Source organism: Pelophylax lessonae (assembly GCF_965119305.1).
Source record: "Pelophylax lessonae genome assembly, chromosome: 4".
NCBI classification, from domain to species: Eukaryota; Metazoa; Chordata; class Amphibia; order Anura; family Ranidae; genus Pelophylax; species Pelophylax lessonae.
In genome coordinates, this window is record NC_138771.1 from 618,223,848 (window position 1) to 618,237,749 (window position 13,902).

General features: G+C 41.4%; 1 protein-coding gene across 1 annotated transcript in view; it reads left to right on the forward strand.

The window, feature by feature from the left end:
* LOC309552843 (uncharacterized protein) overlaps positions 1 to 13,902 on the forward strand; it is a gene marked incomplete at both ends in the record, with an annotated part of 52,413 nt that overhangs the window by 23,230 nt on the left and 15,281 nt on the right. Inside the window, 2 exons of the mRNA XM_082253751.1 lie at positions 2,036 to 2,151; positions 10,891 to 10,949. Coding sequence (XP_082109877.1) covers positions 2,036 to 2,151; positions 10,891 to 10,949 — 175 coding nt within the window. The remainder of the gene's footprint in view (positions 1 to 2,035; positions 2,152 to 10,890; positions 10,950 to 13,902) is intronic.

Below are 13,902 nucleotides of genomic sequence, written 5' to 3' on the forward strand. Positions count from 1 at the left end.
GATGTGACAGGGCTCCGGGTGGACCAATGGTCCACAGACCGATACAAGAAACACTTGCGCTGGACAGCTGAAGCGGTGGCGGCGCGGAAGATGATGTCACTCCACCGCGCCGGAAAAAGACAGGGAGGAAGAGCCTATGACTCCTACAGTAGAAGAGCCAATGGTCCCATCACCATGACTCTTGCCGGTGGAGTGACATCATCTCAAGCACCACCACCGCTACAGCTGTCCGGCGCAAGTGTTTCCTGTATCGGTCTGTGTACCGTTGGTCCACCTGGAGCCCTGTCACATCATGCATCCATCCATCTTTGTGACGGCATGGACGCCTGCTGGCGACGTTGACACTGGCCAGAAACCCAGCTAGCAGTACATCGGCGGTGGGGGCAAGTACACGGGCTCAGCCCGACATCCAACCAGTGTGTGTTTTTAACTTCTATTGATTTTATGCAATAAACTGTGTAGTTTGTCCCACCACTATGCCATTTACCATCAGGTGTTTGTGACTGATTTCATTAATACAATTATTATCAGAAGCGCTCCCTAACTTCCAGCCTTCTCACTCAATATTTGGAATATCGTCAATATCGGCCAGTTCGGGGGCCGATACAGATATATCGGCCCTCGATATACCCCTCAGCTCAACCCATCAGTCTCCTCCCTCATCACTGATCTACTAACAGACATATCAGCCTGGATGTCTCACCACTTCCTCAAACTGAATCTATCTAAAACTGAGCTCATAATATTTCCTCCTCCACGTGCCCCTTCCCCGGAATTCTCTGTCAAGATCAATGGAACAACTATCAGTCCTTCCACACATGCCAGGGAGCTAGGGGTAACCCTGGACTCTGCACTGTCCTTCCAGGCTCACATCCAATCCCTGTCCAAATCATGCCGCCTTAACCTCCGCAACATCGCTAGAATACGGCCCTTTTTAACCAATGACACCACCAAGCTTTTAATTCACGCCCTGGTTATCTCTCGCCTCGACTATTGCAACTCCCTCCTTATTGGATTACCTTTACATAGATTATCCCCCCTTCAATCCATAATGAATGCTGCTGCCAGACTCATCCACCTTACCAACTGTTCAGTGTCCTCCACCCCTCTCTGCCAATCCCATCACTGGCTTCCACTCACCCAACAAATAAAATTCAAAGTGCTAACAATAGTTTACAATGCCATCCACAACTCTTCCCCCAGCTACATCACTAACCTGATCTCAAAATATCAACCAAGCCGCTCTCTTCGGTCCTCCCAAGACCTCCTGCTCTCTAGCTCCCTTGTCACCTCTTCCCATGCGCACCTCCAGGATTTCTCCAGAGCTTTTCCCATTCTTTGGAATTCTCTTCCCCAATCTGTCCGACTGTCCCCTAATCTATCCATCTTTAGACGATCCCTGAAAACCCTTCTCTTTAAAGAAGCCTACCAGGCTACTAACTAACACACTGTTTCACTTGCTCCATCAGCTCATCCCCCACAGCTATTACCTTTTGTATCAATTGACCCTCCCTTTTAGATTGTAAGCTCTAACGAGCAGGGCCCTCTGATTCCTTTTGTACCAAATTATATTGTAATTGTAATATCTGCCTTCATTTTGTTAAGCGCTACTCAAACTGTTGGCGCTATATTAATCCTGTATAATAATAATAATAATAATAATGACATAAATCTTTCCCCTAGTTTGTAGATGCGATAACTTTTGCGCAAACCAATCAAAATACGCTTATTGGAATTTTTTTTACCAAAACTATGTAGTAGAATACAAATTGGCCTGAAATGATAAAAACATTTGATTTAAAAAAAAATTGGGAACATGAATCCTTTAGCTGGTAAAACAACTTCCATATATGTACAGAATAATAATAATAAGCTTTTGTCTAGAGTACAGCTTTAAATTAAAAAAAGTACATTTTGCTAGTAAATATAATTCTGTTAAACCAGCATAACATTTTCTATGAAATAATATTTATGCTAATAACCTAAAATGTGAACAAAAAACACACTAGAGCTTGATATGTGCTTCTCTTTGCAGAAAAGGTCACTGTCACAGTAACAATCAACATTACACTAGAAGAAGAATTTACTGGAGACCTTAGGGATGAAAACTCTGACAAATACAAAAAGTATAAAGTGAATTTTCTGAACCAGGTAATGTATGTTGTGATTATTATCTCCTGATTCAAACTTATTTGAAGTTATATTGAAATTGAAATGTGTTTTTGTCTATATATACAGTATATATATATATATATATATATATATATATATATATATATATATATATATATATATATACACAGTATCTCACACAATTTTTGTAAATATTTTATTATATCTTTTCATGTGACAACACTGAAGAAATGACACTTTGCTACAATGTAAAGCAGTGAGTGTACAGCTTGTATAACAGTGTAAATTTGCTGTCCCCTCAAAATAACTCAACACACAGCCATTAATGTCTAAACCGCTGGCAACAAAAGTGAGTACACCCCTAAGTGAAAATGTCCAAATTTTCCCCAATTAGCCATTTTCCCTCCCCGGTGTCATGTGACTCGTTAGTGTTACAAGGTCTCAGGAGTGAATGGGGAGCAGGTGTGTTCAATTTGGTGTTATCGCTCTCACTCTCTCATACTGGTCACTGGAAGTTCAACATGGCACCTCGTGGCAAAGAACTCTCTGAGGATCTGAAAAAAATAATTATTGTTCTACATAAAGATGGCTTAGGCTATACGAAGATTGCCAAGACCCTGAAACTGAGCTGCAGCATGGTGGCCAAGACAATACAGCGGTTTAACAGGACAGGTTCCACTCAGAACAGGCTTTGCCTTGGTTGACCAAAGAAGTCGAATGCATGTTCTCAGCATCATATCCAGAGGTTGTCTTTGGGAAATAGACATATGAGTGCTGCCAGCATTGCTGCAGAGGTTGAAGGGTCGGAGGGTCATCCTGTCAGTGCTCAGACCATACGCCACACACTGCATCACATTGGTCTCCATGGCTGTCATCCCAGAAGGAAGCCTCTTCTAAAGATGATGCACAAGTAAGCTCGCAAACAGTTTGCTAAAGACAAGCAGACTAAGGACATGGATTACTGGAACCATGTCCTGTGGTCTGAAGAGACCAAGATAAACGTATTTGGTTCACATGGTGTCAAGCGTGTGTGGCGGCATTCAGGTGAGGAGTACAAAGACAAGTGTGTCTTGCCTACAGTCAAGCATGGTGGTGAGAGTGTCATGGTCTGGGGCTGTATGAGTGCTGCCAACACTGGGGAGCTACAGTTCATTGAGGGAACCATAAATGCCAACATGTACTGTGATATACTGAAGAAGAGCATGATCCCCTCCCTTCGGAAACTGGGCCGCAGGGCACCATTCCAACATGATAACGACCCTAAACACACCTCCAAGATGACCACGGCCTTGCTAAAGAAGCTGAGGGGAAAGGTGATGGACTGGCCAAGCATGTCTCCGGACCTAAACCCTATTGAGCATCTGTGGGGCATCCTCAAACAGAAGGTGGAGGAGCGCAAGGTCTCTAACATCCACCAGGTCTGTGATGTCGTCATGAAGGAGTGGAAGAGGACTCCAGTGCCAACCTGTGAAGCTCTGGTAAACTCCATGCCCAAGAGGGTTTAAGAGGTGCTGGAAAAATGGTGGCAACACAAAATATTGATACTTTGGGCCCAATTCGGACATTGTCACTTAGGGGTGTACTCACTTTTGTTGCCAGCAGTTTAGACATTAATGGATGTGTGTTGAGTTATTTTGAGGAGACAGCAAATTTACACTGTTATACAAGCTGTACACTCACTACTTTACATTGTAGCAAAGTGTCATTTCTTCAGTGTTATCACATGAAAAGATATAATAAAATATTTACCAAAATGTGAGGGGTGTACTCACTTTTGTGAGATACTGTATATATATTACCTGTCATAGGTGTGCACAGCCTATTGCATTAGGGTGTGCACCCCAAAGCTCAAATACATATGCCTGTGTGTGCATGTGTATATATACTGGCGGTTTCAGTAGAGCAGTGGATGGTGTCATATGGGCAGCGATTGGTGTCAGTAGTTTTCTATTTTTAGTATTTTATTTTTGATTATGTTTCATTATTTTATACAATTTTATTTTTTTATTTATTTTTTTAGGAGAAAAAAGAAAAAAAATAGATTTTTTTTTTAATTTGGTGAAATATCAGGGGTTAACCCGTTCTGGACCAGAAGATTTTTCCCCTTAATGACCAGGCCATTTTTTGCGATTCGGCACTGTGTTATTTTAATGGTCAATTGTGCGGTCGTGCAAAGCTGTACCCAAATAAAATGAATGTTCTTTTTTCCCCACAAACAGAGCTTTCTTTTCGTGAGATTTGATTACCTGTACGATTTCTATTTTTTGCGCTATAAACAAAAAAATAGCGACAATTCTGAAAAAAAAAAAAAAAAACAATATTTTTTTACTTTCTGCTATACAACATTCCCCAAAAAAAAAAAAGAATTAAAAATCGAATTTTTTCATCATTTTGGGCCAATTTGTATTCTGCTACATATTTTTGGTAAAAACAAATCACAATAAGCGTGTTTTGATTGGTTTGCGCAAACATTATCACGCCTACAAACTAGGGGAAAAATCAATGTCATTTTTATGTATTTTTTTTTTATTTTTTTACTAGTAATGGCGGCGATGAGCGATTTTTAGCGGGACTGCGACATTGCGGCGCTCAGATCGGACCCCTAACTGACATTTTTAACACTTTTGAGGGGACCAGTGACATTACTACAGTAATCAGTGCTACAAATATGCACTGTTACTGTAATAATGACACTGGCAGGGGTTAACCCAGAGGTGATCTAAGGGTTATGTGTGAGCCTAGGGGGTGTTTTCTAATTGTGGGGAGGATGGGCCTGTGAAATAATCATAGAGACCTGTGTTTCTAAATAGGAGGATCACAGGAGCTCTGTGTTGATATCAGAGAGAACAACGATCTGTTGTGTTTACCACGGCAGGCCGTTTTCTCTTCACGGGGAGCGATCGCATGTGGCCAGCGGCAATCGTGGCCACCGGCCCCCGTGGATCAGCTTCCTCACTGGCGAGTGGGCACACGCGTGTGCCCCCAGGATCGCTACAGGTACGGCAATTCACGGGAACCTGCTGACCTGCTGCCATATATAGGCGGCGGCTGGTCGGCAAATGGTTAAAACAGGGGGAAAATGCGCCACACGGGGTGATTAGGGAGGTGCCCAGGCACATCTGGCACACCCTGCGCGCACATCTATGTTAACTATATAAACAGTATATATTTAGAAACGTAAGGTATTTTCTTGTCTGGATTACAGATCCCTAAACAGAATGCTTATCAATTCTTAAACCAGTAAATCTCCATTTCACATGCTTAGGCCAGCCAAACATGAAGGAACTTTCTTGCCTTTAACCACGGGTTGTAGGAAAGAAATTCACTAGATTCCCCATCAAAACAGACAAAGTTGATGTGGGAATACCTTCTGCCTGGCCATTGTCTTCTCCTGCCGGGGGGGGCGCCCCCTCCTGGAGAAAACAGTGATCATTGCTAGCGGCTATAGCAGCCACTAGTGATAATCGCAAGAGAATCCGGCAGGCTGGTTGTACCCAAGTTGATGGATCGATCAACTTGGTACATTCAGCCTGCACATTAAAGGTTCGAATCTCAAGCCAATTCCTGATGAACCAGCCAAGATTCGGACCGTGTATGGTAGGCGTTAGCTATGCATCCCTCTCAGCTCCCTGAGTCTTTTTAGGCAATTTACACACACAAGCAGTGACTCTTCTCTTATCAGATGGCCCCATCTTGAAGACAAACTGGGCTCCAAAACAGACACCAAATACTCCATACATCCCAATTGTCCCTAATTTGAATGGACTGTCCCTATAGACTGTGACCAAATCCCTTGACCCTAGTTACTCCCCATATGTCCCTCTTACTTGTCTGAAGTATAGACCTTTATGAAAAAAAAAAACACTAAAGGGGTATATTTAAATATAATTTTCATCCTGTGCACATTAATTCTGTGCAAATGGGGACAAAATAAATGTTACTAAGCTATTTTCCTCCCCAGGTTGAATGCTATTCATTTATAAAGAAAAGACTTAACCAGGAAAGTACATTATGGCCACTAGATGGAGCTGTTGATCATAGTAAATAAATATTTATGTGATTGTCAGCTCCATCTAGTGGCCATGATGTGGTATTTTCCTGATTCACTCTACTTTTTTTTTTTTTTACAAATCATTAATACTAAACCTGGTAAGAAAAAAGCCTAATAACATGTGACGTTGTACCTGTTTGCACAGAGTACAGAGTGTTAGACTGTCCCAAACCTATTATGCAACCCCTACATTTTTGGATATTGTTATTAATGGTAATTGTGTGTGGCTTTATCAAGTTATTGTTGTGCATTCATTCTTCGTGCACCATGGCTCTTGGAGGGTGGCAGGGAGCGTGTCCCTTGCATATATGGTTTGCGCTAAAGGTGGTGTCCCTCTTTGCCAGCTCAGGATGTTGGGAGGTATATGTTTATTTGTAATGCAAAGAATATGTATATATACAGTGCTGTACAAAAGTTTTAGGCAATGCTGTGAAATAAGAATGATTTCAGAAATAGAAAAGTTACTAGCTTATTTTATCAATTTATAAAATGGAAAATAAATGAACAGATGAAAAATCCAAATCAATATTTAGTGTGACCACCCTTTGATTTCAAAACAGTATCAAGTCTTCTAGGTACATTTGCACACAGTTTTTAAAGGAACTTAGCAGGTAGGTTGTTCCAAACATCTTGGAGAACTAACCACAAATCTTCTGTGGATGTCGGCTGCCTCAAACTCTTCTGTCCCTTCATGTAATCGCAGACAGACTCCATGATGTTGAGATTAGGGCTCTGTGAGGGCCAAATCGTCACCTCCAGGACTCCATGTTCTTCTTTACACTGAATATAGTTCTTAATAACATTGGCTGTATGTTTGGGGTCATGGTTCTGCTGCAGAATATATTTGGGGCCAATCACGTTCATCCCTAATAGTATGGCATGATGGATAAGTATCTGCCTGTATTTCTCAGCATTGATAACTCCATTGATCCTGACCAAATCTCTAATTTCATTTGCAACCCCAAACTTGTGTAGCACCCTCTAGTGTGCCAGGTGGTTAGTATATCTGTTAGTGTAGAAAAATGTAAGTTTGGTTCAGGGCTGGGAATCTGGGTCAGGGTTCAGTGACTCAGGGCTGGGTGACTCATCCTTGTGACCTATCTGATTCCTCCCCCTGTTTTCTGGGACCGTGGAGAATGTTCTAGAGAAATTGGGTGGAGTTTAGGAGGTGCTGCTTGGAATATTTATAAGGGCCTCAGCCATTCCCCGGTAAAGGGCTACTAGGGGGCAAGTCACCTCATAAATAGGCATGAGTCATGCCAGGAGGGGCAGTCTCAGGTAGAAGATGGAGATGGAGTGCAGAGGAGGTTGTCGGTAGCCCTTGAGGGTGCCCCCTAATCTGGGGGGGGGGGGGGGGTGACCTCGAGCCTGGGGCTCAGGTGCTGGAAAATTCCTACCAAAGCACATGGAGGGGACCCTTCCTGGAGGCATGGGAGCAAGGAGAGAAAACAGCAGGAACAGATCAGCACATCTGGGAGATCTCCTGAGAGTCAGCTGGGTGGGCTGGTGAGTGTCAGTCTGGAGGACTGTGGGAAGAAGCTAGTCTGGAGGGACAGTGAGAGGGGCAGCTGCAGCCATGTGAGTTGGCAGTGCCTAAAGACGTGGTGCTGGGATCAGTAGCCACAGTAGTAAAGCAAGCTGGGGACTAAAATTCTGCTACAAAACAAGGGGCCTCGGGTTCCTGCCTGTAATGGGCCATTGCTTCATCTGACTGAGTGTCAGGTATTCACAGTGTTCCAGCTGGGTTCTGCAAGCAAGTGTGTGCTGGAGTGAATAAGAGGAGCTGTATATACCTGTAGAGACTGTATATAGGAAAAGTTGTCCCTAAAGTTGTTGTTGAAGTCAAATGGGCATCCCATAACTTCACTTCCCTATCCAAGTTATTACCCTCAATAAATAACAAAAAAAAATCAAAGTCACGGACTGTTCTCTGACTCAAGAGTGCCTGCAAAAATTCAGTGTACCCAGCTATGCATCCCAGTTTACTTGCGGCACTTGCAAGGAACCTTCACCATGTTTCACTGTTGCATGTAGACATACATTAGTGTACCACTCTCCAGCCCTTGACCAACAAACTGCTTCCTGCTGCAGTCAAATATTTCAAATTTTGACTCCAGTCTTTACAGTCCAGAGCACCTGCTGCCATTTTTCTGCACCCAAGTTCCTATGTTTTCATGCATAATTGAGTTTCTTAACCTTGTTTCCACATTGGAGGTAAGGCCTTTTGCCCCCCATTCTTCCATGAAGACCACTTCTGGCCAAACTTCCACAGACAGTAGATAGGTGTGCCTGGGTCCCACTGTTTTCAGCCAGTTCTGTGCTGATGGCACTGCTGGACACCTTCCACTGTTAAAGGGAATTAAGCATGATCATTTCACCTGCTGCGTTCAATTTCCTTGGCCAACCACTGTGTCTATGGCCCTCAATGTTGGGTAGCACAGTGGCTAAGTGATTAGCACTTCTGCCTGGCAGTGGTAGGGGCATTGGTTAAAATCCCAACCACAGTGCTACCTGTTTGGAGTTTGCATGTTATCCCTGTGCCTAAGTGGGTGTCCTCCCACACTTCAAAGACAAGGTGGTAGGTTAATGGGCACCTGTCTAAATGTGTAAGCTCTTGAGGGCAGGGACTCATGTGAGTGTACAATAAATAAGTAAAGCGCTGGGTAAATTGTCAGTGCTATATAAATACCTGTAAAAAAGGGAGAGTGAGATAGCAAAACAGATAAGACAACTTTAACATACAAATGGATCTCTGTTGGAGTGCCAGGTAGCCCTGAAACATGGGGTGCTACAGAAGTGGGAAAGTTTAGCTTGATCCCACTTTCCTCGTGCTATGCTTCATTAGTGGTCCTCCCTTATGATCAACAGTATGTCCATAAAAGAGCACCTGGGTTTTGAGCTGAGAACTGGAGACATGTATGAGCTCTTCTAAGTGCCCCCTATGCAACCTATATTTGTAGAATAGATAGAAACGTATTCTTCAATGTCCATGTAACCACTGGCCAGGCTTCTCCTTACTCCTTATACATGTGACAAAACAGGATTCAAGGGTATACTGTATATCTTCAGCACAACACAAACAGCCGAGGGTCTTTCCAAAAAAAAACCCTCAACCCTGTTGATAGGACAAGAAATTAGGGAAAATCTCTTGGTAGGAGATCGGGGGTGATGGAGATACTTTTCTTTAGGTTAGAATTTTACTTTGCAGGTAAGTAGTCTAAATTACTTCCTATAGTGCTTTTAAATAATTACAATATATATTATAAGTGAATAGGATAAATTTCATAAAATTGATATTAGTGACAAATATAATAAGTGCAGATAATAAACTCTATTTCATATAACATTAATAAAATGCAAACATCTTCTTCATTTCTATAGCAGCTGCTACAAATACACAAATTTTAAAATCATTTTTTATTCACAAAATAATTTTTTATTCACAAAAAATAATTTTTTATTTATTAAATTTATCACTATTTATTCACATATTTATAAAATAAACACGTGGCGCGGGGCATATACACTAGTATATTCCTTACATAGAATTTTACTTTAACCACTTGCCGACCGCTCACAGTACTACTACTGCAGCAGGTCGGCTCCCCTGGGTCCAGTGACGAAGACCTACGTCGCTGGACTCCTAGTGGTCTCGGCGGCACAGCACCACCGAAGGCTCACTCCCGCTGTGTTTAGACACAGCGGAAGACGGGCCTGAGGAGGAGAGGTGGCGATCGCTGCCTCCCTTCCCCGATCATTGGGGAAAGTGTGAGAAGACCCGCCTGCTTATGTAAATAAAGCAGACGGATCTTCTCTGTGACAGACAGGAGGAGATTACAGGATTCAGCATAGCTGAACCAACCTGCGATCTCTGTCTGTGTCACAGAACCCCCTCCCCCCACACACGTCAGTAAGCATGAGGCATATTTAACCCCTTGATGACCAACAGCATTAAACCCTTCCCTGCCAGTGTCATTATTACAGTAACAGTGCATATTTTTAGCACTGATTACTGTAGTAATGTCACTGGTCCCCCCAAAAGTGTCAAAAATGTCAGTTAGGGGTCTGATCTGTTCGCCACAATGTCGCAGTCCCGCTAAAAATCGCAGATCGCCGCCATTAATATAAAAAAAATGAAAACAATAAAAATTACATAAATCTTTCCCGTAGTTAGTAGATGCGATAACTTTTGCGCAAAACAATCAAAATACGCTTATTGCAATTTTTTTTTACCAAAAATTTGTAGCAGAAAACAAATTGTCCTAAAATGTTAAAAAATTTAGATTTTTTGGGAATGTCATATAGCAAAATGTGAAAAATATTGTTTTTTTTTTTTTTTTTTTTCAAAATTGTCATTTTTTTGTTTATAGCGCAAAAATTAAAAATCTCACAGGTGATCAAATACCACCAAAAGAAAGCTCTATTTGTGGGAAAAAAAGGACGTCAATTTTGTTTGGGTACAGCGTCGCACAACCGTGCAATTGTCCGTTAAAATAACAGTGCTGAATTGCAAAATATCGCCTGGTCAGGAGGGGTGTAAAACCTTCTGGTCTTAAAGTGGTTAAAGTCAGGATCATGGTGCAAAATCCGATTGGGGGTTTCTTATAGTTGAACAAAAATCTGACTTTCTCATTTTGCTTCTGAGTTTTATTTTTTCTGATAATATGGGAAAGCTCAACTTTTTTTTTTTTTTTTTTGTTTTGCAGATGGAAAGGATCTACAGACCTCTAGATAGATATGTAAAAATCCGATTAATATCTTTCAGGTATGAGAACTTATGTGTGTACCAAATATTAAATAGAGATACTTTTTATTTTCCTGCTCCCAAATACACCTTTTGGCCTCTTTCACATGGGGTAATTACATGAGTGCCCCATGCAGGGCCATGTTTACCCGCACCAGGATGCCCAGTCTCATTCATGTGTACAGCTGCTATGTCTCAATATGACATCCATGTGGGTGCAGGTGTGCGTGGCTGTTGTCCCCAAACGTACCCTTAGTGAATTCGGAACCATGCACCCGCAAAGTATCTGTGCAGCCAATAGATCACAATAGGACTACTGGCACAGGGATGCACGGGATGCACGCAATAACTGTGCATCCCCATGCCAGTAAAACATGGCCCTTTGCATGGGGCATGGATGTGATTGCCTTGTGTCAACTAGGCCTTCAAGTTAGTTAAAAGTTAACCACTTGACCCCCCCTAGGCCTTTTCTGGCACTTTTTGTTCACATGTAACAATCAATATTTTTTGCTAGAAAATTTGTTAGAACTTCCAAACATGATATATTTTGTTAGCAGAGGCCATACATTGGTGGGTGTTACAATTTTTTTTTATGTCACACAGTATTTGCGCAGCGGTTTTTCAAATGTAAATTTTTTGGAAAAAATACACTTTTTTTTAGTTTTATTGCAAAAAATACCCACAATACATAACCCATTTTTTTTTTTGGGTAAAATATAAAAGATGGTGTTACGGTGAGTAAATAGATACCAAACATGTCACGCTTTAAAAATTGAGCACACAAGTGCAAAAGTGACAAAGTACGTAAATGTTACTATTTATAGACAATGCTTTAAAAGTATTTACAGGTTACCAATTTAGATTTACAGAGGAGGTCTGGTGCTAGAATTACTGCCCATGATCTGACATTCACAGTGATACCTCACAAGTGCGGGACAATCACTGTTTGCGCACGTGTGGGACTGATGCATTTGCACATGAGCAGGGGGGGATGGGAGAACTTTAAAAAAAAAATTTAAATTATTTATTTAATATTTTACACTATGCTTTATTTTTATTTATTTTTCTATCACTTTTATTGCTGTCACAAGGAATGTATTTATGTATTTATTATTTGTACACTCTTGCTTTATTTTTATTTTTTTTTATCACTTTTATTGTGTCACAAGGAATTATTTATTTATTATTTTTTACACTGTTGCTTTTTGTTTGTTAATTTTTTTTGTATCACTTTTATTGCTGTCACAAGGAATGTAAACATCCTTTTGCAAGCGATAGGCATGTGACAGTTACTCTTTATGGACAGATCTGGGCTCTATAAGACCCCAGATCCCTCTGCCCGTAAAAGCATTTGATTACACTTAGATTGGTGTGATCAAATGCTTTCCATTTTTAAAAATGGCGCCGCTTACATCCGGGGAAACTTGAAGTGATGTCAGGTCATCACTTCCCATTTCCTTTATTCTAGAGGTGAACAGAGCGGTTCCGTTCTGTGCTCGCCTCCATGATCAGCCGGCCGAAGCACTAGCTGGGCGATCAGGTGTCCCACTGGGATGGGACAGCCCAATAAAGCTGTTGAAGACGTCCCCTCCAGCTGGTTGTAAAAGAAATCCAGCGGCTAGTTAGCCACTGGATTTCTTTTACAAGAGAACCACCCACTGGCACTAAAAAACGGTATAGCAGCTGCAAGCCTCATCCTGGTATTACTAATTGAAGTCCAGAGATGTACCGCTACATCACTGATTGTCAGGTGGTTAAAGTGTATATGCACCCAAAATGTATTTCCTTTTTGGATAGAGTAGGGAAAGTTAGAAAACCCATAAAGGATTTTTACTGCTACATGGTTTTTCCGAAAGATTTCCCCTCATTTCCTGACCTTCTGACAACATTTTACCAGAGAAGAAATAAGGTCCCATGCAAAGGACATTTTTTCCTCCCCTGGATGTCTTTGTTTCTGGCAGGAAAAACAGCGGCGTACAAAATGCACCTAAATTGTACATTTAAACACATTTAGGCACTTTAAGCGTTTGGGTGTTCATTGATTCAATTTCCAAGATAATAAATCTATTCAGGCCATAGTAATGAATAAACGCCTAAAATGGAACTGTAGGCAGAAAATTATCTACTGAAGAAGTCAAGCGTGTGATGTAACGCGTATAGGGGCAGAGCCTCATATTGGATACATCTGAGAGACACCTAGCCTGTGATTATTTTGCTGTCCCAGCCCGCACAGCTGATGTGCCTTCTTTGTAAGTTTTACTACTTTCATTGGCCATTAAACTTACATCGAGGACCTTGGGTGGGCAGGAGGATTGCTGGGGTCCTGATGTCCCCTGGTTTACCGAGATTGGATTGCATTTATCCCCTTAGGGGAAATGCTAGCTCTGAACTGCTGATAACACAGGGGTCAGAGCGGGAGGTGGGCGGCCATTTCTTCAGGTGGAGGAGAGCACAAGAATCTTATCTTTTCAGCACTGAAAGCTAATTTTTCACTTCAGCACTTTTTTGCACTTTATGGAATTTTAAAGCATGTTTTATCACAATGAATTCTAGTCTATTTTTATGGTATTTTGCACCTAATAATTGCTTGCTAAAGTATATGTTAATTTTTTCACGTTGTTTTTTTTTTTTTTATCAGTAATATATTTATTGTTTGCACTAGATTCACTTTGGCACAGCACTGTTATTGTGATTTTTGTTGTTATATTTTATGCAGTGGAAGCATTATTAGTGGTTGCAGCCTCAGTTTTCCTTCAGGAGACTTTTTTCTCCAGATTTTTTCTCCAGGTTAATTTAATATTTTATTCCTATTTATTTGTTGGCTGCGCTGATTTTTCATAGTTTGAGAAAATAAGCCCTGCTAGATGACCTTAGGTATAGCTATGTAATACATTAAAAAGAAGTGCCTAGTCTATTTAAAATCCAGTAATACACTGTCTCATTCTGCTCTGCACATGCTCAGTTGCTCTCCATT